We start from the raw sequence: 26,937 nt of genomic DNA on the forward strand, positions 1-26,937 counted from the left end.
TGTGTGCATATAAGAAAAGCAAGGCCTTCTCTCTGTATTTAGACTCTCAAGACTAATTCCAAACTTCTATAATTTGTTCTACTAATCTGTATGATTTATAGAACAGTTATACCTTATTAGAAAAATGTAGCCAACTAGTTCCTGTTCTATTTCCTTTAGGAAGAAATATATATATTTTTAAAGATTTTATTTATTTGAGAGAGTGAGTGAGAGAGCACGAGCAGGGAGAGGGAGAAGCAGATTCTCTGATGAGCCGGGGGGTGGAGGGGTTCGATCCTGGGACTCTGGGGTCATGACCTGATCTGAAGGCAGATGCCCAACCAACTAAGCCACCCAGGTGCCCAAATCAAAACAAATTTTAAAGAATTTATTATTATACCAGTGAGTCATAGCATACATTTTAAAATTCTAAGGAGAAAATGAAGAATTAACTTACTTTTACTTGTTCTTTAGGAGAATCATTCTGTTTTACTCCAGTAAATTTAGGAAACATTTCTGCAAATGTATATAAAGAAATATTTCATTATTTGCCAGCTTAAAAATTTACCGTTTAAATTATAAATGATTTTCATATTAGAAATAAAATGGTCATTTCAAGAAAATACCTTTAATACCAACCTCTTAAATCAAGAAATTCTTATAGTTACCAGGTTTTTCACCTTTGAATCAGTCAAAATCCTAAAGGGATACTTGCTTTTTAAAAGGGGTATTTTCTTTTCTACATAATGGAATAAATATCCACTCACAACTTTCAATTTGGATTATTTAGGCAAAAAGAACAGCATAGTAAAGAGTTTGAATAATAGTTTAAAAAGGACCAAGTTACAACACAGATAAGATTTTAAACAAATAGGATGAATTATACTAAAATCTTTTATCAAGAAGCCATAAATATAGCCATAAGGGACTTAATTAAATAATTAAGAATTTACTGTGAGAAGGGTATGTCATTTATCTGAGTCTTTTATGAAAAGTGAAGCTATCTGATTTCATGGCAAAGTCTGCTCTGCTTACTAAGCATTATAGGAAAGACCCCAAATAATCCTTTACTTTCTAGCTATTTGGCAGCCTCAACTATGTAGCAAGAGATGGTTTTTATACTACCTTCTTTACCTTTAGAAATACCTTTACAGCGGACACTGGTGGTAGGATATAAAAAGAGATCTCTGACATGGTGCTCATAGGCTCCTCTTTCTTTATCTTACAACGGATTCTGGTGCTATCCTCCCCAGTCATAAGCCTAGGTCAATGTGGTAAAGCACCAAACTGGCAGTTAATGCCTTGACCCATCTTTCCAGGTCAGTGTTCATGAGCCACCTGAGCATTATTTGCTTCAGGCTCCAGGGCACCATAGCTGGTTAACATCAAATCTTATTCAAACTTAAAACATTCTAATTTTAATAATTACCTTCTGCCTCCTGAAATGCCATCAGTTTCCACTGGATGTGTTACTGTTCTTTCCTCTCCTAAAATGTTTGATGCTGGACATTGTTAAAACTGCTAAATGCCACTCAATTAAGTGCTTTAATTTAAAGAATTCAAGTATTTGAAATGACACAAACCATCTTAATGTCACTCCACTAAGTATTATTTAAGTGTTGGGGGTTAGGTGGAAAGGAAGAATACAGAGAGCAAAGACTGAGGCTATAGATCTAAGGAGCTTTCACATTTAGGGGATAAATTATGGTTTCGGCTTTGAACAAAAAAAAACAGACTTCATTAATATGATCATATACTATATGAACATCTACACATCTATCTTAACTATTCAAATATGCAGCTAAACTACATTATTCTATGATTTATATAAACTCTTAAGTATAATAAAATATGACATACCACATAAGTGCTCTACCAAAAAAATTCAAGGGCATTATTTAGTTTTCTAATATATAAAAATAAAGCTCAGAATTTTAAAATTTAGCATCTCCAAGTCTGAAGACACTAGCAAAAGGCATCAAAGAATTTTTAATTGAAAAAGCCAGAATGGTAACTAGACTTATTGTAGTCATTATTTTGCAATGTATACAAATGCTGAATACTATGTTATACACCTGAAACTATTAGACTATCGTATGTCAATTATACTGCAATAAAAAAAAAAGTCAAAACCACCCAACACAGTATGTTTCATAAAAGTCTTACAGGCTATGGATAGAAGAATAATGACAGACTAAAACTCAGCATTTTGGTTCTCATTCTACTCTTACATAGTTGACTTTCCAGGAATGTAGTACAGTAAAACTGTTTATTTATGAGTTCCTGGACTTTGCAATTAAAAGACCAACATACACATTTTCACTATCAAGCTTAAGATCTCATTTCAATTAGTGAAGAAGCCCCAGATCTCGCAAATATTAATGGAATTGAGCAGTATAATGGTAACATTATACTAATGTCAACTAATTCTCCAGGGAACTGTGATAATATGCATACCTACCTTAAGAGGCTCAAATCGGATAACTTATGTGAACTACTAAATCCAAATGCATAATATATGTGAACTACTAAACAAATGCAAACAAAAGACTTACGCATGTTATGTAATAAGTTCTATTTTCACATCTTTCCCAAAACCTCAATATAAAACTTTGGAAAGTTTTCATTTTAGACTAAGGCAAAAAATTTAATCATAGAATAAAAAAGAGAGAGCTGGAATCAAATATTTGATTCAAGAATGTTTAATACCCATCACCTAGCAAAGCATTGAGATAAATGCTCCAGAGATAGCAAATATTATCAGCAAGACAGTATGGACTAAAAAACTTAATAAGCTGAATATGAATACCATAGTGCAAAACCAGAATGTTATACCATTTAAGCAGAAAAAATTACTGAAAAATTTTAAATTAGAAAAATAAATCACACTTCTCTTACATAGTACAGGGTTTAGAAAGGTAAATGGAAGTCACTCCTGGGTTCTGCTACCTTATTTTATAAGAAAGAAAGAATGTCCAGAAATGTTAAATGATTTGCCCAAACTTATCACCAAAGACATGTTCTATTGATTAAAAAAAAAAATCAAGCAATTTGTTTTTGAACTAAAAAAATTTAATTTCTTTAAAGACTGCTTGGCAATTTTCATTGAAGTATTTGGTACTTATTTTAATATAGAAGACCACCCAATTATTATTTTTTAAGATTTTATTTATTTATTTATTTGAGAGAGAGAGCAGAGTGAGAGAGAGAGAGAGCACGAGTGGGGGCGGGGGCAGAAAGGGGTGGAGGGAGAGGGAGAAGCAGACCCCTTGCTGAGCAGGCAGCCCAATGCTGTGGGGCTCGATCCCAGGACCCTGGGATCATGACCTGAACCCAAGGCAGAACACTTAACCAAATGAGCCACCCAGGTACCCCAGAACAACCCAATTATAAACTGCTGTTCCTTTTACCAAAATCATAATAACTAGAGTTAAAAAGTGGAAACAAAAGGAAAAAACCCTAGACCAGCGGTTCTCAAATGTGGCAGCACATTAATGTACTGAGAAAACACTATTCTAGAGAGATGGCTTATTCAGGAAGACCCATTTTGAACAGAAAAAGAACTTTTTTTAAAAGATTTTATTTATTTATTTGAGAGAGAGAATGAGATAGAGAGAGCATGAGAGGGGGGAGGGTCAGAGGGCAAAGCAGACTCCCTGCTGAGCAGGGAGCCCGATGCGGGACTTGATCCCGGGACTCCAGGATCATGACCTGAGCCAAAGGCAGTCGTTTAACCAACTGAGCCACCCAGGTGCCCAAACAGAAAATTTTTAAATGCACAAGACAAAATTCATCAATAATTTCGAAGACTCAAAGGCTCAAGTATGGACCTCAATATATGTAAGTTTTTAATCAAGCCTGGGTCTTTGAATTTATCTTTCTGGTGCTTTTGCTCTGAAAACGCTTTAATTGATGAGGAAGTCATAAAGTTTAAAAAATCTGAATGATAAACTCTGATCATTTCTCTTAAATGGCAAAGATTATCCCCAACTGTCATTTCATACTTCCTACATTCACTAACCCATCCTCCTCCTAAAGAGTTAAAACAAAATCCAGACCTCAACCGGGTCCTTTTTGTCCTTTTTCCCTTGCATGAAAAAAATCACATCCTGTCACTTTTACAGAAAACCTGTGTTGTAGAACTAAAATGAGAAATTGTTTTATTCCTGTTTGTAAGTCACCCATGAATAAGTAAGTTTTTTAAAAAAGAAACTGTTAAAGAACTTCATAAATTTCATTCTCTGAAACTACACTGAAGCCAATAAGAGCAAAAAGTCTAACAAATGAAGTGACAAATTAACTTTGTCTTAATCAGGTAAAGAATTGATGTCATAACCACTGAGTTTCTTTGTGTGTAAGTATTAAACAATTGAAACTATAAACGGGGGGCGCCTGGGTGGCTCAGTCGTTACGCGTCTGCCTTCGGCTCAGGTCATGGTCCCAGGGTCCTGGGATGGAGCCCCGCACTGGGCTCCCTGCTCAGCGGGAAGCCTGCTTCTCCCTCTCCCACTCCCCCTGCTTGCGTTCCCTCTCTCGCTGTGTCTCTCTCTGTCAAATAAATAAATAAAATCTTTAAAAAAAAAAACAAACTATAAACGTTCCTGAAAAATATTCTATTCTACACTAATCAAGTATTTGAGCTTACATTTAGACAGTTCCTAAAGTTATTTCCTACAAGATTTCTATCAAAAGCACTACTACCAATGAGCTGTTCCCATTTGTTTCTCAGTAATACTGACCACACGATTGAATCTATTAATTATATTCCTCCTATTATAACACTCAAGATAGCCATAGTTGTTGAACATTAGAAAACTCTCAACAGGTTATGTGCATGTAACTAGGCAGAGCCCAGCTAACAGCATATAAGACGCATCTGGAATTCATTTTATTGTTAAACCTCATTAACATCTTTGATCTGACATTTGGTGATATTTTGATAGTTATGAAAAATAATTTAGGAAAGCTTTGTATTTATACCAATGTTTAATAAATGTTCTTGACTAATCTACACATGACAATTTCCATATACTGTTGTCAGTCAAGAAAGTTATTTATTTATTCATTTTTTTAAAGATTTTATTTATTCATAAGAGACAGAGAGAGAGAGAGGCAGAGGGAGAAGCAGGCTCCCTGCTGAGCAGGGAACCCAATGCGGGACTCGATCCCAGGACCCTGGGATCATGACCTGAGCCAAAGGCAGACGCTTAACCATCCGAGCCACCCAGGCACCCAAGAAAATAATTTAAATGATAAAGCCAAATTACAACACATCTGCAATCAAGTACTGCTTCTACCCCAGATAGCTCATTTATATTTTTCAAAGATTTGAGATTTCATTCCAACTCTATTTTGGAACTAATTTAATACCTTGTTTGAAATGTTAAAGAATTTTTAAGTCAAACTTTCCCTGGAAATCATAGCTCTGCCATTTTATTAATCCTATTTGATAAAGGAGAATTAAGTCTGTATTTTTCAAAAGTGCATAAAATAAGGTTTGAGAATACAGAGAAGATAATCATTTAAATAATGTAGAATGAACAACTGTAACACAATTTACAACACTTAAATGTTTTTCACAGATGTTACCTTTCAAACATTTTGCACACCCATTTCACACATCTGAACAGAATGCTACTGCAGTAAAGACAGACCAACTCATAATATAGGATAACTGAAGAACCATATGACTCAATAATACTAGGGAATTAAGAAAAGTTAATATAGAGCTTTATCCTTGATAACCAAAATTACAAAAGATTATGACTTGCTTAGAAAACTGCATACAATCAAACTGCTATAAAAATTCCAAAAGGCAGGTATTAAAAAAACAGATTAAGAAAAAATTGCTAAAGGTCAATATCCTTCTATCAGGAAAGAATTTCTCACAAAAGCTTTCAGAGAAGCTTCCTCTATTAACATTTTGAAGAAATGAACTTATATTCTTATCTCCTATCTTGAATAATCAAAAGCCTCATTAACCAGAGTTATGGTAATGAAGATTTTCCAACCGTAAGTTTCAGTTCTGGGCAAATCATAATAAACTTTAAAGCTACAAAATTTTATGTATATTTTCAGTTAATTTTTACTTATATAACAGATAAAGTTTTTGCTAATATTCCTAATTTTCACAAATTGTATTTTCTCAGTAATTCCATTTCCCTCCACCCTGAGACTTATACATACTTGGGATTCGTCATCTGCTCCTTGAGAATGTCATGTACATACTTAAGGATGGTATTATTTTTACTTAAGTGCCGCTACTGATATGGTCTGACAATTATTTTCATAATTTACAATCCTTTTATTTAGGGTTTTTGTTGTTCAAGTGAGAAATGTTCTTAGATTACACACTAAAAATTAAAAGCCTTACATTATTTTAATGCATACAATTAAAGTTAATATTTAGGACAAAGGTCCTATTGCTTCACTAATTTATTTTGTTAAACAAGTAAAATAAACAAAAAAATCCAAACAGAACTTAATGCTCATTTAAGGTAGCCATTGTGTTTGCAATTTATAACTGCACATTGTACATATAGTGTTTCTTGAATCAAGTACATAGTTTCAAAGTTTATAAAACAAAATTTTCAAAGAAAAATGCTAACCCATACTACCATGTTAGAAGACAAACTGACCTTAGCACCACAAACCTATACACTATCCATAAGGTAAGTTGAAATATAAAAATGTGTTGCTTTGATTTTTTAACAGTGTTTTCAAAAACAGTCCCTGTTATTGAAAAAGATGACATTAAACAAGAACGCCAGTCATAAAATAAAAATTCAACACAAATGTGTTAAAAAAATTATATTTCTGAGGCCAAGTTATTCCACTAGAAAGTCAGGAAAACATATATTACGCCACTTTAAGAACACATAGTAGATGATAAACATCTTTCCTTCAAGCAATGTATTGGAAGAATCTATCAGAAATTGATAATTCAAATTAAAATTAAGGTATTTTTGAATACCTCTATTGAAGCACTCTGTATAGAGTACTTTTCCACTAATGCTCAAGGCATTTATTGATCAGTAGCCAATACATAATTGGATAACTCAGTTTTATCCTACAAATAAAAGACAAAGTGCTCTAACTTATTAGGCCACAAATGCTTTATTAGATGAAATTACAAATGCTAATTACAATTTAAAATACTTTTCCAGCATTGTTTTATGCTTTAAAGTCAAATATAAGGAAATAATGTATAATCAGAGCCCAAAAATAATTTAAAAATTTACTATGACAAATTCCAACAAAAGTAAAAATTTTTTATTATAACAAAAATTTTACTTTAGAAATGTAAAAACAAAATGCAACAATCAGCACCACATAAATGCAAACTAAACAGAACCAAAAGTGAACCAGAATGTACTGCAAGCCAGCAGACCCTTACTACCAGACTGAAATAAGAGGGATATTCTTACAAATGGTAAGAGTCACTGATTTGACAATATTCTGTGCAGGATATTTTTTTAAAAGAGAACTAAATTTCATGACGAACAGAAAACATCTAATTTAAAATAAAGCAAAATTTTAGGCACAAAAGTGCCTGATATTCTGAATGTGCCTTTTGGTGGACAATAGTGGGATGCCACTGCCAAGTCAGTATCCTTGGGGCAGTGATTACTTGTTAACTACATAACCATCAATGAAAGAGCACAAAGAAAACATGACTGAATTAAGCTTGATACAGCTGATGCTAAACCACCCAAGGTAATATGGTACTTCAGCATAACTGAAAATCTCAATTTGAAGTACATTCTTCTAGAAATGGAAAATAATATTCTATAATGAAGAAAACAAAAGTGAATAAAATTCTGCTTTAAACATTTTCTGGGATGACTGGTTTCTTAATTCCAAGTGATTATTCAATTTAGAATGTATCGTCGCAATAGGACATACTTTGCAACATTAGAGTTGGTCTGACAGATCATGGAGAGTAAAGTGAAGGATGTCCTCAAATATTTTTTAAATTTTATAAAAAGAAGTGAAGATCGGACTTTTATTATTTGTTATTTTCTCGTATTAAGATGTGGTATTATATATTAAGAAACGATCTCCCACCTTTAGTAAACTTCTCAACATTACAAACCTGTAAGTCTTATACATATAATATGAAGTTTCATTTTACACAGTATCTCTTTTAAAGAAAACAGTAAGATTGTCAACACGCAATTAAATAATAAGCATGGCATCCAAACCATAGGTTCTGGGTGAGGGACAACATTTCTTAAAAAAAAGAAGTCTCAATACTACAAGGAAAAAATGTTCCCGCCGACAGAAGTAGACTTAAGGGGACAGCTAACCTGATTCGGAATCACTGCTGCCGGACGAGCCTGACTCGCTGCTACGGCTCTCGGCCTCCGAGGAGCTGCTGCTGCCGCCCCCGCTGCTGCTGCTGCTCTCGCTCAGCCGGGAACCACTGCCAACAGCCGGGGGGGGCTGCGCTTTCTCAGCTACAAAACGGGGAAGCACATTACACTGCCCGTCGAATTCAGTAGCACAGGAACATCAAAAAACAAAACAAAACCGAACAAACAAAACACATAAGAAACTGCCACCTACGTTTTGTTTGACATTTTCTAGAATTTAATTGATTATTGACATCCAGCAACCGCTTTTCCAACTCCTGTTTTTTCTGTGAATGAAATTCTTCTTTGGACTTTGTTATTTTCTTACCTATGTGATTTAAGAGGGAAAGAAGTATTACCAAAAACTAACGCAAATAGCAGACTGATTTCTACTGTGAGAAATACGTACCATGAGGTTTTAGCGGTCTTTTTCGCAGACATGCGGCAACATACTTTTCCAGTTCTCTCAGTGTTGATGCTTTCAGTGTTTCAAAGTCTATCTCTATCTCGTCAGGGTTGGAATTTCTCAGAGATGGCTCTCTTGAATGTATTATATGAACGACTCGCCCAAGTTTTTCTCCAGGGAGTTTGTTTATATCCAAGCTTAGCTGCCTTTTCTCATCATAGTTCATAGGCTTAGCATTACCCTCAACTTCAGGTTTCAGAGCAAACACCTGTTGTTTCCTCCTCTTCTTTGGCTGACTGAACAAAAATTAAATTTAGTCAAATTTATGTTAGATAATATTATTATATGAATAAGGTATTATAAAAGATACTTACTTGTTTTTGGACTTTCCCTTTAATTTCACTTGCTTAAACTTTTTTCTTGGATTTTCATCTCTGTTATTAGCCTTTTCTTTCTTCTTTTCCCTTTTAGACTTACTCTTTTTCTTTAGCTTATGGAGAGGGACTTGGGAGAGAACCTGTAGCTGTTGATGAACAGCTTTCAGCTAATAAAGAAAAAAATTCTTTGAACATTCATGGCTCTAAATAATTAAACACGTTAGGAAAAAAATGAAGGCACTCAAGTCAAGCCTATCCTTCTGAAATTCATTTCATATTACATTTCCTTTAAGTTCTTATTTCATTCCATAAATTCATTATTTTGAAGGGCATACATTAAATCAGAAATACTATCATGTGCTCAACTCATAAACTTAGATATTCAACTAAAAACAGACCATGAAAATTAACATTTCCAGGTAATCTCAACTTTTTTTTTTTTTTTTTAAAGATTTTATTTATTTGACAGAGGGAGAGACAGCGAGAGAGGGAACACAAGCAGGGGGAGTGGGAGAGGGAGAAGCAGGCCTCCCGCTGAGCAGGGAGCCCAATGTGGGGCTCGATCCCAGGACCCTGGGATCATGACCTGAGCCGAAGGCAGACGCTTAATGACTGAGCCACCCAGGGGCCCTAATCTCAACTTTCTAATTGTTTTTTTTCAGGCTTGAGCTAGGAGCAGCTTAACATTTTATCATAAAAGGTAACAATGTTGAACAAAAACTCATCCATAAAATATCTTGGATTATGTCATATAATTCATTTCAACGAGAATAAACTCATTGTGGTTAGAATGATAACAGGATTTTAAGAAACATAGATCTTTGGGTAAGAAAGACTATTAAACATTACAAATGTGCCAAGAAGTAAATAAAGCCACAGTTGTAAAGTGATCTAAATGTAACAGCTTTTAATCTACAAAAACGATTTTATAATAGATCTGCAGCAACAACTCATGAAAATACAAAAACTTTTATCAATACAATCAACTACCTGCTCCTGAAGCTTTGCAAGACGTTGAACTCGTTCATCTTCAGAATCACCAGAAGAGTTTTCTTCAGACGAAGCTTCACTACTGCTTTCTCTACCAAGGATTTTTGTGGTATCTGTTTTGATGTAGCAGACGGGCATACTCTCAACAGGTTCATCTGGGATTTTCGCAAAATGCATTTCAAAAACATCCTATAATGGAAGATTAGACTATAAAAGATTTTCTGTATTTCCAACTTAATATAGCAATAACACCCTTCGACAAAAGTGTCATATTTTGATAACTCTATTTTTCATTGAGGTAATCATTACAGAATATATACATCAAATCATTATGTTAATATCCTTAAACTTACACAATGTTTTATGTCCATTTTATCTCTATAAAATGGGGGGGGGGCGGATTTACCAAAGAAGAAACATAAGATTAATGCTTCCTTGCCTGCCAACCTTAGAACTTTTCTCCTCTCTTCCACGTAAGATAGACCTCTCAAGTTGTATAGAGGACCTTCTTTCAAGGATCTCCTGCCCTATGATGCATCATTTCACTACCTCCCACTCCATTACATTCCACTCCACCTCTCTACTACATTCCACTCAAAAGTCCTAGAACTTAACCTTCAGGGGCATATGGGCTCTAGTCAATCATATCTCAGCTATCTACTATCCCCTCTTCACTAATATTTCCCCAATATCCTCTATGTGTAAGGCAGCCTCCTTAAAAGATTTGCTACTAATGTGTGCTCTACCTCAAAAACAACCCCTACATTTTAAGAGTCAATTTACTTAATAAATTGTGCTTTATATTTGGGAAGTGGGCATTCTTTATCTTTTGAGTTGTGGTTCTAAAATTTCCAAACTAGGGGTGCCTGGGTGGCTCAGTCAGTTAAGCATCTGCCTTCAGCTCAGGTCAGGATCTCAGGGTCCTCGGATTAAGCCCTGCATCGGGCTCTCTGCTTTGTGGTGGGTCTGCTTCTCCCTCTCCCTCTGTGATCTCTCTCATTTTCATTCTCTCAAATAAATAAAATCTTTTAAAAAAATAAAATAAAATTTCCAAATTATGTTCAGAGAAAACTCACTTTCAGAGCACACCTATCAAGTTACCTGGAGCATTCTTGCCATTGTCACTACTTCATGATCTGGAGGATTGTATTTGTAGCAATTCATGAACATTAATCTAACATCTGCAGCAAATTCATATGCATCTTTATATTCTTGGTTGTCCATTTTTCCCTAAATTAAGGAAAAATTATAGGATTCACAAACAACATAGTTTAATAATCATTTGAGCATTTATATTATTTATATTATGAAATAGTTGAAACATACAGAAGAACACAGGTAATACCAAAACCAGATACCCACCCTCCAAATTTGATAATTGTTAAAATTCTGCTATATTTGTTTTGTATTTTTTGACTTTGAAAATATCCAATGAATTTTGACAAGTAGAGATAAGGAGGATATTCCAAGAGTAAAAAAAAAAAAAAAGAACAGGAACAAAATCACAGAAGCAGGAAAACAGTGCATTTCCAGATAATCTTAGACAAGTATGATTCTAGGAAAGCAATGAAAAGATAAAGTCCTTAAACCAACCTTGATTTAAATAAAGGTTTTTATTAAAATTTTCCTCAAAATGAAAAGACATTTAAAATTGAACAGAATTGGTAAAAGGAAGGAAATAATAAAGATCAGAGCTGAAATAAAGAGTCTAAAAAAAAAAAACAATAGAAAAGACCAATGAAACCGAGAGCCAATCCTTTGAAAAAATAAAACAAAACTGATAAACCTTGAACCAGACACATCAAAAAAAGAGAGGACTCAAAATCAGAAATGAAAGAGAAGTAACAACTGAACCACAGAAATACAAAGGATAAGAGACTATTACAAAAAAATAATAGGAGGGTGCCTGGGTGGCTCAGTCGGTGAAGCGTCTGCCTTCGGCTCAGGTCATGATCCCAGGGTCCTGGGACCGAGCCCCGCATCAGGCTCCCTGCTCAGCGGGAAGCCTGCTTCTCCCTCTCCTACTCCCCCTGCTTGTGTTCCGTCTCTCTCTGACAAATAAATAAATAAAATCTTTAAAAAAATAATAATAATAGGACAACAAATTAAGATAACCTAGAAGAAATGGATAAATTCCCAGAAACATACAATTTTCGAAGACTAAGTCATGATGAAATAGAAAATCTGAACAGACCAATTACTAGTAATGGAATTAAATAAGTAATCAAAAACTCCCAAGAAACAGAAGTTGAGGACCACATGGCTTCACAAGTGAATCCTACCAAACATTTAAAGAGTTAATACCTAACTTCCTCAAACTATTAAAAAAAAAAATTGAAAAGGAAGAAAAACTTCCAAATTCCTTCTATGAGGCCAGCATCACCCTGATACCAAAAGAACAAAGACACTACAAAAATTAAAAAAAATTACAGGTCAATATCCCTGATGAACATAGATGTAAAAATCCTCAACAAAATATAAGCAGAATTCATTCACCATAATCAAGTGGGATTTATCCCAGGAATGCAAGGATGATTCAATATCTGCAAATCAATCAATGGGATACAACACATGAACAAAATGAAGGATAAAAGCCATACAGTCATCTCAATAAATGCAGAAAAAAATCTGACAGAATTCAAATCTGTTCATGATAAAACTCTCAACAGTGTATTTTGAAGGGAATATACCTCAGTATAATAAATGCCATATATGAAAAACCCAGCTAACATCATACTCAATGGTGAAAAACTGAAAGCTTTTCTTCTAAGACCAAGAACAAGGATGTCCATGCTCACCACTTTTACTCAACATAGTACTAAAAATTCTAGCTGCAGCAATCAGACAAGAAGCAGCAGCAAAAACAAAAATAAACCTAGGAATGAATCTAACCAAGAGAATAAAAGACCTGTAACTCTGAAAATTATAAGACACTGATGAAAAACAAGTGAAGACATAAATGGAAAGATAAACCATGCTCATGAACTGGAAGAACAGTTAAAATGTCCATGCCACCCAAAGCAATCTACAGATTTAATGCAATCCCTATGAAAATACCAATAGTAGTTCTCATAGACCTAGGACAAATAATCCTAAAATTGTTAAGGAACCACAAAGACCTTGAATCACCAAAGCAATCTTAAGAACATAACTAGAGGTACTGCAATCCCAGATTTCAAGATATACATTACAAATCTACAGTAATCAAAACAGTGTGGTACTGGCATAAAAACAGACTGATACATCAGCAGAACAGGACAGAGAGCCCAGAAATAAATCAACACTTATATGGTCAGTTAACCTATGACAAAGGAGGCAAAAATACAATGGGGACTAGACAGTCTCTTCAAATGGTGCTGCAAAACTAGACAGTTAATGTGCAGAAGAAGGAAAACTGAGCCACCTTCTTAAACTATATATAAAAATAAATTCAAAATGGATTAAAGACCTAAATGAAACATAAAAACCATAAAACTAGAAGAAAACACAGGTAGTAATCTCCTGAACATGGGCCTTAGCAACATTTCCCCCTCAGGCCAGGGAAACAAAAGCAAAAATAAAGTACATCAGACAAAAAAGCTTTTGCACAGTGAAGAATATCAGAAAACAAAAAGGCAACCAACTGGGGGCGCCTGGGTGGCTCAGTTGGTTAAGCGACTGCCTTCGGCTCAGGTCATGATCCTGGAGTCCCGGGATCGAGTCCCGCATCGGGCTCCCTGCTCAGCAGGGAGTCTGCCTCTCTCTGACCCTCCCCCCTCTCATGCTCTCTATCTCATTCTCTCTCTCAAATAAATAAATAAAATCTTAAAAAAAAAAAAAAAAAGGCAACCAACTGAATGGGACAAAAGATGCACAAATTATATATCTGATACAGGGTTAATATCCAAGATACATAAATAATTCATATAAGAAAACAAAAACACTAATTCAAAAAAAATATATGTAAGTATATTGCAGTATTACTTACAACAGCCAAGGTATGGAAGCAACCTCAGAGTCCATCAATAGATGAATGGATAAAGATGTCACACACACACACACACACACACACACACACACACACACACACCCCCCCAAGTGAAATATTACTCAGCCATAAAAAAGGATGAGATCTTGTCACCTGCAACAACATGGTTTGACCTAGAGGGTATTATGCTAAGTGAAATAAGACAGAAGAAGACAAATACTATATCATCTCCCTTGTATATGGAATCTAAAAAACAAAACAAACACACATACACACAGAAACTGTCTAATAAGTACTGAGAACAAACTGATGGTTGCAAGGGAGGGAGAGGGAGATGAAAGAAATAGGTAAAGGGGATTAAGAGGTACAAACTTCTACTTACAAAATAAATAAGCCATGGGGATGAAAATTATAGAACAGGGAATATATAATCAATAATACTGTAATAACATTGTATGGTGACAGATGGTAACTACACTTTCATGGTGAGTACTGCATAAAATATAGAACTGTCAATCATTGTGTTGTACACCTTAATCATATAAACATTGTATGTCAACTATACTTCGATTAAAAATTAAGGGCTGCCTGGCTGGTTCAGTTGGTAGAGCATTTGAATCTTGATCTTAGGGGTCATGAGTTCGAGTCCCACACTGGGGGTAGGGTTTACTTGGAAAAAAATTTAAAAAATAGTAATTTAAAAGACCTGACCACGCCAGCAGAAGACCCCCCCCAAAAAAAGTGTAGAGAGGTTTGGAAACTATATAAATGCCTTATCCCCCGCAAAAAATTGCATCAGAATTATGCATTAAAAATATAATCTTGAGGGCGCCTGGGTGGCTCAGTCGTTAAGCGTCTGCCTTTGGCTCAGGTCATGATCCCAGGGTCCTGGGATCGAGTCCCACATCGGGCTCTCTGCTCGGCGGAAAGCCTGCTTCTCCCTCTTCCACTCCCCCTGCTTGTGTTCCTGCTCTTGCTGTCTCTCTCTCTGTCAAATAAATAAATAAAATCTTAAAAAAAAATATATATATATATATATAATCTTGAATATATAATGAGAAAAATGTTTACAACATAGTAAGTGAAAATTCAGGGTACAGAGTTATATTACATACTGTCACTCAAACATTGTGGGAAAGAACAATGGGTATGTTTGAATAGAAGAAAAAGAAAGATGTTTAAAAATTTTCCCATGATTCATCCCAGGTGATACGACTTACTAATGATTTTAAACTTCTTCATTATCTTTTTCTGAATTAAAACAATTTTTACAATGACAAGATTACTTTTATAATCAAGAAAAGGACTTTCTCTTATTAGGACAACATTTACCTTAATAGTACCAAGATCCATTGGATTTTTCACAATATCATAGTAGTTATGGAGCCCCAAAGCATTAACATCAACAGGATTATAAAAGGGCCACGCATAGGATAAGTGTTTCTTTGCAAGCATTTCTTTAAGAATCTCACTACAGTGCCGTAACTGTTCAGTCACTTTAACATTCTTTACAACTTTACATTGTTGCTGAGAATCTGGCAAAACAGTCTTCAGCACATTTTCTTTTATAGGTGGCATTTTCACTGATTGTTTTTCTGCAAGCATTGGGGAAGATTCACCACTTGCTTTAACTACTGAAGTTGTAGGAGTTGTGGTATCTGCTTTCCTCTTCACACCCCTTGTAACCTGAAACAATTCAACAACAACAAAAACTATAATTAAGGGGACATTCAGAGCAAGTTTTCAAACTTAGCAGCACCAAGTCTTCCTTTTATTAAATATTAGTAAAGGTTAATTTCTCTTTTATAGGTAAAATAAATAGTTCAAGTATTTTCTTCCTAATATCCAAAGAATTGTTTTGTGTAAACCTTTGAGATAAATAAAGATATAATTTTTTATATCAAGTTATTCAAGTTTCTGAATACCCGAAATCAGCTATGGTATACAATTTTAATTATCAACCCAAAAGAAGTTATATAACACACAGAATGGATAGTTGGGCAACTGATATTAACACTAAAAATACAGTAAACCAGTTCAAATTCTACCAAGAAGTCTCTAAAATTTGGTTCACATCCTAGGTCTCTGTTACAAAATGTACACAGACAAAAAGATTAACTGTGGTAAGCTGAAGCCCAATTGTTTTTCATATCAACTTAAAAAAAAGGTTTAGTCATCACAACAACTCCTTACATTAAAACATTTTAAAGCTACAGTGAACTTACTTGGGCCACTGTTTGTGAGGCAGAGTTGAGTGGAGTATCTTGTGCCATGTTTGAAGGAGAAACTGATGTCTCAGGAAATACAGAGGGAATCACTTGTGGCTTAAATACTTTTTCTAGTGCTTTGGGGGATTGTTTTTCTTTAACAGAAGAAACTGCTACATTATGTTGAATGCCTAGTAATGTGTGAACCAGAGTCAATATGTGAGTAAAATATAAACTATTTTTCTTAATATTCTATTTTAATTCATTTAGTTCAGCTTTTTAGCAATATAAGCACAATATACTCCCATTCCCCTTTGAAACCCTCCCCCACACACTTGCTAACAGTTGTCAGAGCAGTTTAGATATAATATTGGAGACTTCAAACCTACAATGCTTTGTAAGGACCTGCATGACCTCTCTATGTGCCCTCCACCCTCCCACCACCCTCCTTCAACCTTACTTCCTATCATTGCCCCCTTCACTTATTTCACTTCAGCCTACTGGCCTGCCACAAATCCTCAAATTTGGTAAGCAGAAGCAGACTATTCTCTCTGCCTGGAAGGAGATATCCTCATGGCTCACTCCAAATTCCCTTCATACCTTTACTGAAATGTTACCTTCTCAGGCCATCCTATGTAAAACAACTGTCTTTCAACCCCACTCCTTTGTTCTCTTATTCTTACTTTTTTCCTGCCATTATCACATTTGACATGCAGCATATAGGTATCCCCGACTCTCCGAATTCTTGCTTAACAAACTCAGGAACCAAAAAGGTTTGAATATATTTTAAGACAGGGTTGGGGCGCCTGGATGGCTCAATCGGTTAAGCATCTGCCTTTGGCTCAGGTCATGGTCCCAGGGTCCTGGGATTGAGCCCCACATCAGGCTCAGCGGGAGCCTGCTTCTCCCTCTCCCTCTGCCTGCCACTCCCCCTGCTTGTGCTCTCTTTCTCACTCTATGTGTCAAATAAATAAATAAAATCTTAAAAAAAAAAAAGGGGGCTTGTATTCCTCAATCTCTGAGTTCTCATTATCCACAAATTAAAACTTAGGAACCAAATAGATTGAGATAACCTCGTATCTTTTGATATCCCAACTGTGGCTCTTTGAACTCAGGAGCTAAACACGGCTAAGTATAATGAGGAATACTCACATTTACTTAATTTTACTAATTTCCTGAACTAGAACAAAAAGCTCTGAGAGGGGGGCGCCTGGGTGGCTCAGTCGGTTAAGCGACTGCCTTCGGCTCAGGTCATGATCCCAGGGTCCTGGGATCGAGTCCCGCATCGGGCTCCCTGCTCTGCGTGGAGCCTGCTTCTCCCTCTTCCACTCCCCCTGCTTGTATTCCCTCTCTCGCTGTGTCTCTCTCTGTCAAATAAATAAATAAAATCTTAAAAAAAAAAAAAAAAAGCTCTGAGAGGGGAAGGGAACTTTTTGTTTCAATCTCTACAATATCTCTTGTGCCTAATACATAACTTGGAATGTAAGAGGACCCCATGAACATCTATTGCATGCCATTATGTATCAAGCCACCTTTCTAGGTGCTAGAGCACAATAATGAACAAGATAGACACAGTTTCTGTCCTTGGTGAGCACACTGTCTAGTGTAAGAAATAGAAAAAAAAAACAATCAAATTGATTACAAGTGATGTTGACTGCTAGAATGGAAATAAATAGGGTGCTGACTAAATTAAGGCAGAGACCTACTATAAAGAAGATAAGCCAAGTAGGCCTCTCTGAAGAGGTACCAATTAAGATGTTACCATAAAGATAAGAAGTAGCCAGTCAGAGAATGGGGTGGCAGTAAAAATGTATTTTGAGACAATCAGTAGGGAAAACCAGGGAATGAGAAGAAAGTAGCTCAAGATGAGAATGGAGAATTGGGCAAATACCAGATCACAAAGAGCCATAGTAGGAATTCAGACTTCATTTTAACATGGGAAGCTAAAGAGAGGCTTTAAGTAGGCTAATGATGTATTCTAGTTTATTTTTAAAATACTGCCTTTGCTATTATAGACCACACAGAATAATCAGGATCACAGGGAATAAGAAGATGGTAGCCTGACCTAGGATAACTGCAAAAACAAATTGAGGGTTGAATACAAATGACTTACTATGGAACAGAATGTGAGAAAGAATCAGAGGAAGGAAGGAATCAAGGACAACTTCTACTATTCTGGCTTGAATAACTGTGTATTAGTAGCATTTTCTGTTATACGGAATAATCTGAGGAATATCAGTATTTAACTGTGAGCCAGTTAAATGATAAGATGTGTATAAGACATCCAGGTGGAAATGTCCAGTGGCTATATTAGAGACATAATTTGGGGATTAATAGCATACAGATGGAATTTAGAAAAAGAATATCTAATATCAAGCCCTGAAAAGAAAACTCCAATATTTTAGAGGTTTAATAGAAAAGGATAAATAAGAGTACTACACAATGGAAAGTAAACTCACAAAATTAGAGTGTGCACCAAGAATAAAGGCATTTCAAGAAAGAGTACATTAAAAGGATTATTCATCACGACCAAATGGGATTTATTCCTGGGCTGGAAGGGTGGTTTAACATCTGCAAAATCAATGTGGATACAATACATCAATAAAATAAAGGACAAGAACCACACGATCCTCTCAATAGATGCAGGAAAAGCATTTGACAAAGTACAGCATACTTTCTTGATTAAAACTCCCATAGTAGGGATAGAGGGGACATACCTCATCATCATAAAAGCCATATATAAAAAGCCCACAGCAAATAGCATTCTCAATGGGCAAAAACTGACAGCTTTCCCCCAAGGTCAGGAATATGGCAGGGATGTCCACTATTACCACTGATGTTCAACATACTACTCGAAGTCCTAGCCTCAGCAATCAGCCAACAAAGAGAAATAAAAGGCATCCCAATTGGCAAAGAAGTAGTCAAACTCTCATTCTTTGCAGATGACATGATTCTCTATGTGGAAAACCCAAAAGACCCCACCCCAAAATTGCTAGAATTCATACAGGCATTCAGCAAAGTGGCAGGATATAAAATCAATGCACAGAGATCAGTTGCATCTCTATACACTGAGACAGAACAAAGAGAAATTAAGGAGTCGATCCCATTTACAATTGCACCAAAAACCATGAGATACCTAAGGAATAAATCTAACCAAAGAGGTAAAGGATCTGTACTCAGAATACTATAAAAGACTCATGAAAAAAACTGAGGAAGACACAAAGAAATGGAAAAACCTGCCATGCTCATGGACTGAAAGAACAAATACTATTAAAGTGTCTATGCTACCTAGAGCAATCGACACATTCAGTGCAATCCCTATCAAAATACCATCAATTTTTTTTTTACAGAGCTGGAACAAATGATCCTAAAATGTGTATGGAACCAGAAAAGACCCCAAATAGCCAAAGGAATGTTGAAAAATAAAACTAAAACTGATGGTATCACAATTCCAGAGTTCAAGCTCTATTACAAAGCTATAATCATCAAGACAGTATGGTATTGGCACAAAAACAAATAGATCAATGGAACAGAATAGAAAACCCAGAAATGGCCCCTCAACTCTATGGTCAACTAATCTTTGACAAAGCAGGAAAGAATATCCAATGGAAAAAAGATAGCCTCTTCAACAAATGGTGTTGGGAAAATTGGACAGCCACATGCAAAGGAATGAAACTGGACCACTTTCTTACATCACACACAAAAATAGACTCGAAATGGATGAAAAACTGAAATATGAGACAGGAATCCATCAAAATCCTTGAGGAGAATACAGGCTGCAACCTCTTCGACCTCAGCTGCAGCAACTTCTTGCTAGACACATCGCAAAAGGCAAGGGAAACAAAAGCAAAAATGAACTATTGGGACGTCATGAAGATAAAAAGCTTCTGCACAGCAAGGGAAAAAGTCAACAAACTAAAAGGAAACCTATGGAATGGGAGAAGATATGTGCAAATGGCATATCAGATAAAGGGCTAGTATCCAAAATTTATAAAGAACTTAAACTTAATACCCAAAGAACAAATGATCCAATCAAGAAATGGGCAGAAGACATGAACAGACATTTCTGCAAAGAAGACATCCAAATGACCAAAAGACACATGAAAAAGTGCTCAACATCACTCGGCATCAGGGAAATACAAATCAAAACCACAATGAGATACCACCTCACACCAGTCAGAATGGCTAAAATTAACAAGTCAGGAAATGACAGATGTTGGTGAGGATGTGGAGAAAGGGGAACCCTCCTACACTGTGGGTGGGAATGCAAGCTGGTGCAGCCAGTCTGGAAAACAGTATGGAGGTTCCTCAAAAAGTTGAAAATAGAGCTACCCTATGGCCCAGCAATTGCACTACTGGGTATTTACCCCAAAGATACAAATGTGGTAATCCGAAGGCGCACCTGCACCCCAATGTTGATAGCAGCAACGTCCACAATAGCCAAACTATGGAAAGAGCCCAGATGTCCATCAACAGATGAATGGATTCAGAAGGTGTGGTATATGTATACCATGGAATATTACTCAGCCATCAAAAAAAAAATGAAATCTTGCCATTTGCAATGATGTGGATGGAACTAGAGGGTATTATACTAAGTGAAATAAGTCAGAGAAAGACAATTATCGTATGATCTCACTCCTATGTGGAATTTAAGAAACAAAACAGGATCAAAGGGGAAGAAAGGAAAAAATAAAACAAGACAAAATCAGAGAGGGAGACAAACCATAAGAGACTCTTAATCATAGGAAACAAATTGAAGTTGCTGGAGGGGTGGGGGTGGGTGGGTTAACTGGGTGATGGACAGTGGGTAAGGCATGTGATGTGATGAGCACTGGGTATTATATAAGACTGATGAATCATTGAACTCTACCTCTGAAACTAATAGTGCACTATATGTTATTAATTGAATTTAAATTAAAGAGGGTGAACATAGTAAACTTTTCTACAACCAACTGTTACGATAAATACCTATCTACTTACCAGTGTCTGCCTTGATGGAATAAAATTTGATTTGGTGAGAAAAAAAAATCAAAACTGTAATAAGGTAACAGATATTCTATTTTTGGACTTAAGAATAATAAAATGTGCATTCTTTAATCAATGAAAAGAAAAGAAAGAGATAGTAGCCTTCTAATGCAAATACTGACAGAGGTCAAGTAAAATGAGAATAGAAAAATATTACTTAAATTTGCCACATCAAGACTGTAAGAGACCATGACTGACAAGAACTTTTTAGGTGGTGTGGTAAGAATCTTCTTGGTGATGTAGTGAGGCTAAAACCTATACTGAAATGAGTTCATGAATGTATAAGAGAAAAACAAAAAAATGGGACAGTAGCTGCAAAGAGACAAGTAAAAGATGAACTTTAAAGACAAGATATTAGAGCCTGTTTATGGAGTAATGAGACTAAGTCTACAAAGGAGAGATTAATGATATACGAAACAAAGGGGATAACCAAAGGAATAAAATCCTTGACAAACAAGGTGAAGAGGTTAGAGGGAAGATCCAGGTCATGAAGGCAATGGCCCAAAGTGACAGAAGAGGAAAGGATCCTGTTACAGACCTTTGCTCTAGCTGATCCCTCTGCCTGGAATGTTCTTCTTTGTTCAAATCTTAACTTCTCAATTAGGCCCACTCAGAACCCATCAGGTTTGTTTGCCTCTCTTTTTTGACTAGAATATAAATTCCAAGATGGCAAAAGTTTTTGTTTCAGGAGGAGGGGGGAAAGATGGCGGAGGAGTAGGGGACCCTATTTCAACTGGTCCCTGGAATTGAGCTGGATATCCACCAGACCACTCTGAGCACCCACGAAACCAGCCTGAGATGTAAGAAGATCTGGATCTCTACAAACAGAATATTGTAGGTGGTTGGTTTTGAGGTACGAAGCAGGGAGCCGTGATTCCGCAGGCAGATATCGGAGGATAAACGGCAGCGGGAGGGTGCCTGGCCGTGGGGATCCTACACCGCCGGTGAGTGACAGCCTCGTGTGCTGCATACAGGGCACAGACTCGCAGACCGGTAGCGGCAGGGAAAGGTCTTTAGGGCAGCCCCCGGGGCGGAAACCCGGAGTAGCGGGGTCACACGTGTGCACGAACTGGGAGCGGCTGGTGGTTTTAGAAGCACAAAGGGCAGAGACAGGCCCGACCTGGAGGCAGGACTGGGAGCCCTGCGGAGGGGTGCACTACCCAGGATGCTGCAGTTTATAGCAGCACGGACAGAAATGGAGACAGTGTGGCCTGGAGAGCTCACTGAAGAACAGACTGCGATCTCTCTGCTCTGAGGCAGAGGGTTGGAAACGGTCTCTTCTGCTCTGACTCGCGGAAGAGACGCGGAAAGCCGCCAGAGAACAAAAGCCCCCAAAACTGATTCCCGCTGAGCCCATCCCCCGCCACAGGGGGGCAGGGCAACTCCGCCCAAACAGGGTTGCCTGAGTAACAGCGCGGCAGGCCCCTCCCGCAGAAGACAGGCTGGGAAAACAAGAGGCCAGCAACCCTAAGGTCCCAAGAAAACAGGTGCATCTTGCTTGGGTTCTGGTCAATAATTTGGACTCTATACATTCCCTCAAACACCCATCAACAAAATGACTAGGAGGAGGAGCCCCCAAAATAGAAAAGACTCAGAGATTATGACTTATGCTGCAGATTTACAAATGGATGCAGATATAACCAAGATGTTGGAGATGGAATTCAGGCTAGCAATTGTGAAGACAATGGCTAGAATGGAGAAATCAATTAATGGCAAAATAGAGTCTCTAAGGGCAGAAATAAAAAGGTGAATTGGCAGAACTTAAAAATGCTATCAATGAGATCCAATCCAATCTAGATAATCTAACAGCTAGGGTAACTGAGGCAGAAGAGAGAATAAGCGACCTGGAAGACAATATAATAGATAAAAAGGGAAAAGAGGAGGCCAGGGAAAAACAACTCAGAATCCATGAAAATAGAATCAGAGAAATAAGTGACACCATGAAGCGTTCCAATGTCAGAATAATTGGAATCCCAGAGGGAGTGGAGAGAGAGAGAGGACTAGATGTATTTGAGCAAACTGTAGCTGAGAACTTCCCTAATCTAGGAAATGAAACAAACATTCGAGTCCTAGAGGAAGAGAGGACCCCTCCCAATATCAAGGAAAACAGGCCAACACCCCGGCATGTAATAGTAAAACTTGCAAATCTTAGAACCAAGGAAACCATCTTAAGGGCAGTAAGGGGGAAGAGATTCCTTACGTACAGAGGGAGGAACATCAGAATAACGTCAGACCTATCCACAGGGACTTGGCAAGACAGAAAGGCCTGGCAAGACATAATCAGGGTACTAAATGAGAAGAACATGCAGCCAAGAACACTTTATCTGGCAAGGCTTTCATTTAGAATGGATGGAGAGATGCAGAGCTTCCACGACCAGCAGAAGCTGAAAGAATATGTGACCACTAAGCCGGCCCTGCAAGAAATATTAAGGGGGGGTTCTATAAAAGGAGAAAGACCCCAAGAGTGATACACAACAGAAATTTACAGGACAATCTATAAAAACAACATCTTCACAGGCAACATGATGACAATTAATTCATATCTTTCAATAATCATTCTCAACGTGAATGGCCTAAATGCTCCCATAAAACGGCACAGGGTTGCAGATTGGATAAAAAGACAGGACCCATCCATATGCTGTCTACAAGAGACTCATTTTGAACCTGAAGAAACATCCAGACTGAAAGTGAAGGGATGGAGATCCATCTTCCATGCCAGCGGACCTCAAAAGAAAGCTGGGGTAGCAATTCTTATGTCAGACAAATTAGATTTTAAACTAAAGTCTGTAATAAGAGACACAGAAGGACACTATATCATTCTTAAAGGGTCTATCCAACAAGAAGATCTAACAATTGTAAATGGTCTATCCAACAAGAAGATCTAACAATTGTAAATATCTATGCCCCCAACATGGGAGCAGTCATCTACATAAGCCAACTGTTAACTAAAATAAAGAGTCATATTGATAACAATACGTTAATTGTAGGAGACCTCAATACTCTACTCTCAGCAATGGACAGATCATCAAAGCAGAAAATCAACAAGGAAACAAGAGCTTTGAATGATACATTGGACCAGATGGACCTCATAGATATTTACAGAACATTCCACCCTAAAACAACAGAATACTCATTCTTCTCGAGTGCACATGGAACTTTCTCCAGAATAGACCATATACTGGGTCACAAATCAGGTCTCAACCAATACCAAAAGACTGAGATTATTCCCTGCATGTTCACAGACCACAATGCTCTAAAACTGGAACTCAATCACAAGAAAAAATTTGGCAGAAATTCAAACACTTGGAAGCTAAAGACCACTCTGCTCAAGAATGTTTGGGTCAACCAGGAAATCAAAGAAAAACAATTCATGGAAATCAATGAGAACGAAAACACATCAGTCCAAAACCTACAGGATACGCAAAGGTGGTCCTAAGGGGGAAATACATAGCCATCCAAGCCTCACTCAAAAAAACAGAAAAATCCCGAATTCACCAACTAACTCTACACCTTAAAGAACTAGAGAAAAAGCAACCAACGATGCCTAAGCCACGCACTAGAAGACAAATAATTAAAATTAGAACAGAAATCAATGAATTAGAAACCAGAAACACAGTAGATCAGATCAATGAAACTAGAAGTTGGTTCTCTGAAAGAATTAATAAGATCAATAAACCACTGGCCAGACTTATCCAAAAGAAAAGAGAAAGGACCCAAATTAAAAAAATTATGAATGAAAGGGGAGAGATCACGACTAACACCAAGGAAATAGAAACAGTTATTAGAAATTATTATCAACAACTATATGCCAATAAACTGAGCAATCTGGATGAAATGGAGGCCTTCTTAGAAACCTATAAGCTGCCAAGACTGGAACAGGAAGAAATTGACAATCTGAATAGGCCAATAACCAGGAACGAGATTGAAGCAGTGATCAAAAACCTCCCAAAAAACAAGAGTCCAGGGCCTGATGGATTCCCTGGGGAATTCTACCAAACATTCAAAGAAGAAATAATACCTATTCTCCTGAAGCTGTTTCAAAAAACAGAAACAGAAGGAAAACTTCCAGACTCATTCTATGAGGCCAGTATTACCTTAATCCCCAAACCAGGCAAAGACCCCATAAAAAAGGAGAATTTCAGATCGATATCCCTGATGAATTTGGATTCCAAAACCCTCAACAAAATCCTAGCTAATAGGATCCAACAATACATTAAAAGGATCATCCACTATGACCAAGTGGGATTTATCCCCAGGATGCAAGGGTGGTTCAACATTCGCAAATCAATCAATGTGATAGAACACATTAATAAGAGGAGGGAGAAGAACCATATGGTCCTCTCAATTGATGCAGAAAAAGCATTTGACAAAATACAACATCCTTTCCTGATTAAAACTCTCCAGAGTATAGGGACAGAGGGAACATTCCTCAAGTTCATAAAATCCATCTACGAAAAATCCACAGCGAATATCACCCTCAATGGGGAAAAGCTGAGAGCCTTTCCCTTAAGATCAGGAACACGTCAAGGATGCCCACTCTCGCCACTATTGTTCAACATAGTACTAGAAGTCCTAGCAACAGCAATCAGACAACAAAAAGAAATAAAAGGTATTCATATTGGCAAAGAAGAAGTCAAACTCTCTCTTTTCACAGACGACATGATACTTTATGTGGAAAACCCAAAAGACTCCACCCCCAAATTGCTAGAACTCATATAGCAATTCAGTAATGTGGCAGGATACAAAATCAATGCACAGAAATCAGTTGCTTTCTTATACACTAACAACGCAACTGTAGAAAGAGAAATTAGAGAAACGATTCCATTTACAATAGCACCAAAAACCATATGATACCCCAGAATAAACCTAACCAAAGAGGTAAAGGATCTATACTCTAGGAACTACAAAACATTCATGAAAGAAATTGAAGAAGACACAAAAAGATGGAAAAATATTCTATGCTCATGGATCGGAAGAATAAACATTGTTAAAATGTCTATGCTACCCAGAGCAATCTATACCTTCAATGCCATCCCGATCAAAATTCCAATGACATTTTTTAAAGTGCTGGAACAAACAATCCTAAAATTTGTATGGAATCAGAAAAGACCCCGAATTGCCAAGAAAATGTTGAAAAAGAAAAACAAAGCTGGGGGCATCACATTGCCCGATTTCAAGCTATATTACAAAGCTGTGATCACCAAGACAGCATGGTACTGGCACTGGCACAAAAACAGACACATAGACCAATGGAACAGAATAAAGAACCCAGGTATGGACCCTCAACTCTATGGTCAAATAATCTTTGACAAAGCAGGAAAAAACATGCAATGGAAAAAAGACAGTCTCTTCAATAAATGGTGCTGGGAAAATTGGACAGCCACATGCAGAATGAAACTCGACCATTCTCTAACACCATTCACAAAGATAAACTCAAAGTGGATGAAAGACCTCAATGTGAGACAGGAATCCATCAAAATCCTAGAGGAGAACAAGGCAGTAACCTCTTTGACAAAGGATACATCTCCAAAAGCCAGTGAAACAAAAGCAAAAATGAACTTTTGGGACTTCATCAAGAAAAGCTTCCGCACAGCAAAGGAAACAGTCAACAAAACAAAGAGGCAACCCACAG

General features: G+C 36.8%; 1 protein-coding gene across 1 annotated transcript in view; it reads right to left on the reverse strand.

Moving 5' to 3' along the window:
- BRDT (bromodomain testis associated) overlaps nucleotides 1-26,937 on the reverse strand; it is a 68,193-nt gene that overhangs the window by 33,201 nt on the left and 8,055 nt on the right. The window contains exons 4-12 of the mRNA XM_045895391.1: nucleotides 16,299-16,471; nucleotides 15,406-15,759; nucleotides 11,208-11,336; nucleotides 10,107-10,295; nucleotides 9,114-9,283; nucleotides 8,743-9,035; nucleotides 8,548-8,661; nucleotides 8,289-8,438; nucleotides 433-495 (exon numbers count right to left, since the gene is read on the reverse strand). Of these exons, the coding sequence (XP_045751347.1) occupies nucleotides 433-495; nucleotides 8,289-8,438; nucleotides 8,548-8,661; nucleotides 8,743-9,035; nucleotides 9,114-9,283; nucleotides 10,107-10,295; nucleotides 11,208-11,336; nucleotides 15,406-15,759; nucleotides 16,299-16,471 (1,635 nt within the window). The remainder of the gene's footprint in view (nucleotides 1-432; nucleotides 496-8,288; nucleotides 8,439-8,547; nucleotides 8,662-8,742; nucleotides 9,036-9,113; nucleotides 9,284-10,106; nucleotides 10,296-11,207; nucleotides 11,337-15,405; nucleotides 15,760-16,298; nucleotides 16,472-26,937) is intronic.

The sequence above is a fragment of the Mirounga angustirostris genome, unplaced genomic scaffold, assembly GCF_029215605.1.
Source record: "Mirounga angustirostris isolate CCGP_5_RB_7025 unplaced genomic scaffold, mMirAng1.0.hap1 SCAF_4, whole genome shotgun sequence".
In the NCBI taxonomy this organism is placed as follows: domain Eukaryota; kingdom Metazoa; phylum Chordata; class Mammalia; order Carnivora; family Phocidae; genus Mirounga; species Mirounga angustirostris.